At 41.9% G+C, this 6,928-nt stretch overlaps 1 protein-coding gene across 1 annotated transcript; it reads left to right on the top strand.

The window, feature by feature from the left end:
- Positions 1 to 1,006: 1,006 nt before the first annotated feature.
- LOC137397599 (axoneme-associated protein mst101(2)-like) lies at positions 1,007 to 6,573 on the top strand. The gene is made up of 6 exons (XM_068083894.1): positions 1,007 to 1,031; positions 2,649 to 2,790; positions 4,299 to 4,464; positions 4,726 to 4,950; positions 5,644 to 5,868; positions 6,184 to 6,573. Exons 1-6 carry the CDS (start codon positions 1,007 to 1,009, stop codon positions 6,571 to 6,573), a joined length of 1,173 nt encoding a protein of 390 aa, XP_067939995.1.
- The last annotated feature ends 355 nt before the right edge of the window (positions 6,574 to 6,928 follow it).

Genomic DNA, 6,928 nt, shown 5'->3' with positions numbered 1-6,928 from the left:
GAGTCAACATATCCTTTAAGCTTAGGAGACTCAGAAGAACAGGATGTGAGAGAGTGCTAGAGAGAAAGGATAGGGTGAATAGGATACGAGACGACATACTCTGTTTGCTTAGTCTATTGAGGCCCACAGGCTAAGGAGATGCAATCTGCTCGTATGTATGTTAAAATCAATACGTCTACTGACAGCAATACTATAGCTATTACCTACTGGAGGAAAAGAGTCGCGAGGCGAAGCAGTAGCTTCCTACTATGGGTCTAGAACTAGGTATAGGATAAGCACTGTGACAAGCCAAGCCAGATCCTTGTTTAAACCATAACTGTCACGTACAGCTTTTATCGTATTTACTAGGTAAATCAGACACGCCGATTCCGATTTTGTACTCAAAATAAAGATTAGTCCACTAACCTTCAAAGTCATAAAAGCTTTTTTAAAGCGTTTCAGCATGTCTCGAAAACAACACAATCGGCATTACAAGCTCCGCCCATAAATATGTGACGAAACCTAGCTTTTTCAGGAACGAAAGCTAAGTAGGGATGCTTAGACCGATTTAGAATAATAGAGATGGGACATAGTAAACACAATAAAAGTTGTACGTGACAGTTATGGTTTAACTTTATATCTCCTGTCATTAGCACGAATCCACACTCGGGGAGAATTGGTAAAGCTACCATGAAACATGAACACACAACTCCAACAGCAACTGCTCTAAAAAGCCTGAACGCCTTGAAAGCTATAAATTTCAAGTGTTTTGGCAACTTTTTTAAATTACAGGCTAGGTAGGTGAGCTAAGCCACAATAAAGAATGGAGTGTTTTTCTGTGTGTAAAACCTGTAGAATATTAGTGATTAAAACACATGCAAGCTCCGTGATAATCAGATATTTGGGTACAAACTAAATTAACTGATCATTCAGAGATTATGATAATCAACCAATCAGCAAGGTGCTAGATAATATGTTGAAATTCAACCTGGTCGTTTTCAATTCACAGTCAATATTACGCTACAATATGCAATCAGAAAAGGCTCTATCCAGTAAGTGTTACTTCATTCAATAGCAAACAACTAGTTTAAATTTGGTACAGCCTCACCACAAGTATTTTAAGCATTATAGGGTAACTGACAGAATTTTAAAGTTACATTTATAAAAAATATAATCATGGTATTTTGTTTGGTATGAATGTAGGTAGAACAAAAAACCTGCTTTGAAGACTTAAAGGCAAGATCTTGGCTGGGAAGGAGGAAATATTCTCGACATACAATTTATGTATTCATATGACATACGTACTCATATGACATATGAATACATAAGTCATATGTATTCATGTGACTTATGTATTCATATGACTTATGTATTCATATGAAATATGTATTCATATGAATTATGTATTCATAGGCCTATGACATATGCATTCATATGACCTATGTATTCATATAGCTTGTGTAGTCATATAACTTGTGTATTTATATGACGTGTGTATTCATATGACATATGTATGTATATGATTATGTATTCACATGCCTTATATATTCATATGACCTATGTACTCATATAACCTAGGTATTCATATGACTTATGTACTCATACGACTTGTGTATTCATACGACTTATGTATTCATATGACTTATGTATTCATGTGATGTATGTATTCATATTACTTATGTATTCATATGACTTGTGTATTCATATGATGTATGTATTCATATGATGTATGTATTCGTATGACTTACACATTCATATGACTTATGTATTCATATGACTTGTGTATTCATATGACACATATATTCATATGACACATATATTCATATGACTTATGTATTCATATGACATATGTATTCATATGACTTATGTATTCATATGATGTATGTATTCATATGACTTATGATTCATACGACTTGTGTATTCATATGAATTGTGTATTCATATGACATGAATACGGCTCGTGATTCTTGACTTATGTATTCATATGACTTATGAATTACCTGTGTCAAAGCTATGACCAGTCAATACTTTAGAAATACCTGAGACAAATGAGCTTATGTAGCCATTAGTGCCAATATTATTAATGTCATTAGTGTCAATATCACTTGTGATGCATTTTGGCAATCATATCGTGACATCAATCTTCTGCGAATACTGGGCAAGGTAAAGGCAGATGGCACAAATAAAAAAAAATTCTGTATCACATGCATACATCCGACATTAGCATGGGAACGTTAGTTATAAAACTGCATTAGCCAGTTTGTATGTCATTCTCTAGATATCACTAGCAGTAAATTTCTCTTTTACGCAGATTCCAAATTTCAAAATTGTCTGTAATAAGTAGCTACTGTTATGAGTCATTTAAAAGGTTGTCAACGCATGAATAAGAATTTTAAACAGACATTGTTCAGATGATCTAGCTCAAATTTCACATACTAATTCCGAAAACCATCAACACTCAGTCACTATAAGAAGTCCACTGGGAAATGCATGGGCTTCAACAAACACTATCAAATATAGCTACAGCTATAATGAGGCTAGCGCAAGTGTTATAAATTAAGAAAGAAGGCGATAGTTACATGTATCTTATAATCGAGACAACAGACAATAGAGAAATATCTTTTAATGGATTCTTTAAACAATTTATGAAGCCAATGTAGCTATTATAGGAAGGGAAGTAGAGGGTGATGCGGAGAAAAGGAAAGTAGAGGGTGATGCGGAGAAAAGGAAAGTAGAGGGTGATGCGGAGAAAAGGAAAGTAGAGGGTGATGTGGAGAAAAGGAAAGTAGAGGTGATGGGGAGAAAAGGAAAGTAGAGGGTGATGTGGAGAAAAGGAAAGTAGAGGGTGATGGGGAGAAAAGGAAAGTAGAGGGTGATGTGGAGAAAAGGAAAGTAGAGGGTGATGTGGAGAAAAGGAAAGCAGAGGGTGATGTGGAGAAAAGGAAAGTAGAGGGTGATGCGGAGAAAAGGAAAGTAGAGGGTGATGCGGAGAAAAGGAAAGTAGAGGGTGATGCGGAGAAAAGGAAAGTAGAGGGTGATGTGGAGAAAAGGAAAGTAGAGGGTGATGCGGAGAAAAGGAAAGTAGAGGGTGATGTGGAGAAAAGGAAAGTAGAGGGTGATGCGGAGAAAAGGAAAGTAGAGGGTGATGCGGAGAAAAGGAAAGTAGAGGGTGATGCGGAGAAAAGGAAAGTAGAGGGAGATGCGGTGAAAAGGAAAGTAGAGGGTGATGCGGAGAAAAGGAAAGTAGAGGGTGATGTGGAGAAAAGGAAAGTAGAGGGTGATGTGGAGAAAAGGAAAGTAGAGGGTGATGCGGAGAAAAGGAAAGTAGAGGGTGATGCAGAGAAAAGGAAAGTAGAGGGTGATGTGGAGAAAAGGAAAGTAGAGGGTGATGTGGAGAAAAGGAAAGTAGAGGGAGATGCGGAGAAAAGGAAAGTAGAGGGTGATGTGGAGAAAAGGAAAGTAGAGGGTGATGCGGAGAAAAGGAAAGTAGAGGGTGATGTGGAGAAAAGGAAAGTAGAGGGTGATGCGGAGAAAAGGAAAGTAGAGGGTGATGCGGAGAAAAGGAAAGTAGAGGGTGATGTGGAGAAAAGGAAAGTAGAGGGTGATGTGGAGAAAAGGAAAGTAGAGGGTGATGTGGAGAAAAGGAAAGTAGAGGGAGATGCGGAGAAAAGGAAAGTAGAGGGTGATGTGGAGAAAAGGAAAGTAGAGGGTGATGCGGAGAAAAGGAAAGTAGAGGGTGATGTGGAGAAAAGGAAAGTAGAGGGTGCTGTGGAGAAAAGGAAAGTAGAGGGTGATGCGGAGAAAAGGAAAGTAGAGGGTGATGTGGAGAAAAGGAAAGTAGAGGGTGATGTGGAGAAAAGGAAAGTAGAGGGTGATGTGGAGAAAAGGAAAGTAGAGGGTGCTGTGGAGAAAAGGAAAGTAGAGGGTGATGCGGTGAAAAGGAAAGTAGAGGGTGATGCGGAGAAAAGGAAAGTAGAGGGTGATGTGGAGAAAAGGAAAGTAGAGGGTGCTGTGGAGAAAAGGAAAGTAGAGGGTGATGCGGTGAAAAGGAAAGTAGAGGGTGATGCGGAGAAAAGGAAAGTAGAGGGTGATGTGGAGAAAAGGAAAGTAGAGGGTGATGTGGAGAAAAGGAAAGTAGAGGGTGCTGTGGAGAAAAGGAAAGTAGAGGGTGATGCGGAGAAAAGGAAAGTAGAGGGTGATGTGGAGAAAAGGAAAGTAGAGGGTGCTGTGGAGAAAAGGAAAGTAGAGGGTGATGCGGAGAAAAGGAAAGTAGAGGGTGATGTGGAGAAAAGGAAAGTAGAGGGTGATGTGGAGAAAAGGAAAGTAGAGGGTGATGCGGAGAAAAGGAAAGTAGAGGGTGATGCGGAGAAAAGGAAAGTAGAGGGTGATGTGGAGAAAAGGACAGTAGAGGGTGATGCGGAGAAAAGGAAAGTAGAGGGTGATGCGGAGAAAAGGACAGTAGAGGGTGATGCGGAGAAAAGGAAAGTAGAGGGTGATGCGGAGAAAAGGAAAGTAGAGGGTGATGTGGAGAAAAGGAAAGTAGAGGGTGATGTGGAGAAAAGGAAAGTAGAGGGTGATGCGGAGAAAAGGAAAGTAGAGGGTGATGCGGAGAAAAGGAAAGTAGAGGGTGATGCGGAGAAAAGGAAAGTAGAGGGTGATGCGGAGAAAAGGAAAGTAGAGGGTGATGTGGAGAAAAGGAAAGTAGAGGGTGATGCGGAGAAAAGGAAAGTAGAGGGTGATGCGGAGAAAAGGAAAGTAGAGGGTGATGCGGAGAAAAGGAAAGTAGAGGGTGATGTGGAGAAAAGGAAAGTAGAGGGAGATGCGGTGAAAAGGAAAGTAGAGGGTGATGCGGAGAAAAGGAAAGTAGAGGGTGATGTGGAGAAAAGGACAGTAGAGGGTGATGCGGAGAAAAGGAAAGTAGAGGGTGATGCGGAGAAAAGGAAAGTAGAGGGTGATGCGGAGAAAAGGACAGTAGAGGGTGATGCGGAGAAAAGGAAAGTAGAGGGTGATGCGGAGAAAAGGAAAGTAGAGGGTGATGCGAAGAAAAGGAAAGTAGAGGGTGATGCGGAGAAAAGGAAAGTAGAGGGTGATGCGGAGAAAAGGAAAGTAGAGGGTGCTGTGGAGAAAAGGAAAGTAGAGGGTGATGTGGAGAAAAGGAAAGTAGAGGGTGCTGTGGAGAAAAGGAAAGTAGAGGGTGATGCGGAGAAAAGGAAAGTAGAGGGTGATGTGGAGAAAAGGAAAGTAGAGGGTGATGTGGAGAAAAGGAAAGTAGAGGGTGATGTGGAGAAAAGGAAAGTAGAGGGTGCTGTGGAGAAAAGGAAAGTAGAGGGTGATGCGGAGAAAAGGAAAGTAGAGGGTGATGCGGAGAAAAGGACAGTAGAGGGTGATGCGGAGAAAAGGAAAGTAGAGGGTGATGCGGAGAAAAGGAAAGTAGAGGGTGATGTGGAGAAAAGGAAAGTAGAGGGTGATGTGGAGAAAAGGAAAGTAGAGGGTGATGCGGAGAAAAGGAAAGTAGAGGGTGATGCGGAGAAAAGGAAAGTAGAGGGTGATGCGGAGAAAAGGAAAGTAGAGGGTGATGCGGAGAAAAGGAAAGTAGAGGGTGATGTGGAGAAAAGGAAAGTAGAGGGTGATGCGGAGAAAAGGAAAGTAGAGGGTGATGCGGAGAAAAGGAAAGTAGAGGGTGATGCGGAGAAAAGGAAAGTAGAGGGTGATGTGGAGAAAAGGAAAGTAGAGGGAGATGCGGTGAAAAGGAAAGTAGAGGGTGATGCGGAGAAAAGGAAAGTAGAGGGTGATGTGGAGAAAAGGACAGTAGAGGGTGATGCGGAGAAAAGGAAAGTAGAGGGTGATGCGGAGAAAAGGAAAGTAGAGGGTGATGCGGAGAAAAGGACAGTAGAGGGTGATGCGGAGAAAAGGAAAGTAGAGGGTGATGCGGAGAAAAGGAAAGTAGAGGGTGATGCGAAGAAAAGGAAAGTAGAGGGTGATGCGGAGAAAAGGAAAGTAGAGGGTGATGCGGAGAAAAGGAAAGTAGAGGGTGATGCGAAGAAAAGGAAAGTAGAGGGTGATGTGGAGAAAAGGAAAGTAGAGGGTGATGCGGAGAAAAGGAAAGTAGAGGGTGATGCGAAGAAAAGGAAAGTAGAGGGTGATGCGGAGAAAAGGAAAGTAGAGGGTGATGTGGAGAAAAGGAAAGTAGAGGGTGATGGGGAGAAAAGGAAAGTAGAGGGTGATGTGGAGAAAAGGAAAGTAGAGGGTGATGGGGAGAAAAAGAAAGTAGAGGGTGATGCGGAGAAAAGGAAAGTAGAGGGTGATGCGGAGAAAAGGAAAGTAGAGGGTGATGTGGAGAAAAGGACAGTAGAGGGTGATGGGGAGAAAAGGAAAGTAGAGGGTGATGTGGAGAAAAGGAAAGTAGAGGGTGATGGGGAGAAAAAGAAAGTAGAGGGTGATGCGGAGAAAAGGAAAGTAGAGGGTGATGCGGAGAAAAGGAAAGTAGAGGGTGATGTGGAGAAAAGGACAGTAGAGGGTGATGTGGAGAAAAGGACAGTAGAGGGAGATACGGAGAAAAGGAAAGTAGAGGTGATGCGGAGAAAAGGAAAGTAGAGGGTGATGCGGAGAAAAGGAAAGTAGAGGGTGATGAGGAGAAAAGGAAAGTAGAGGGTGATGCGGAGAAAAGGAAAGTAGAGGGTGATGTGGAGAAAAGGAAAGTAGAGGGTGATGCGGAGAAAAGGAAAGTAGAGGGTGATGCGGAGAAAAGGAAAGTAGAGGGTGATGCGGAGAAAAGGAAAGTAGAGGGTGATGCGGAGAAAAAGAAAGTAGAGGGTGATGCGGAGAAAAGGAAAGTAGAGGGTGATGCGGAGAAAAGGAAAGTAGAGGGTGATGCGGAGAAAAAGAAAGTAGAGGGTGATGCGGAGAAAAGGAAAGTAGAGGGTGATGCGGAGAAAAGGAAAGTAGAGGG

Source organism: Watersipora subatra, chromosome 5 (assembly GCF_963576615.1).
Source record: "Watersipora subatra chromosome 5, tzWatSuba1.1, whole genome shotgun sequence".
Classification (NCBI taxonomy): domain Eukaryota; kingdom Metazoa; phylum Bryozoa; class Gymnolaemata; order Cheilostomatida; family Watersiporidae; genus Watersipora; species Watersipora subatra.
This window is presented reverse-complemented; position numbering and strand designations above follow the sequence as displayed.

Coding starts and splice junctions, on each gene's coding strand:
- LOC137397599 (XM_068083894.1), top strand. CDS start 1,007: ATGCAATCAGAAAAGGCTCTATCCA. Junction 4,465..4,725: donor GTGATGCGGAGAAAAGGAAA/GTAGAGGGTGAT, acceptor GGTGATGCGGAG/AAAAGGAAAGTAGAGGGTGA. Junction 5,869..6,183: donor GTGATGCGGAGAAAAGGACA/GTAGAGGGTGAT, acceptor GGTGATGGGGAG/AAAAGGAAAGTAGAGGGTGA.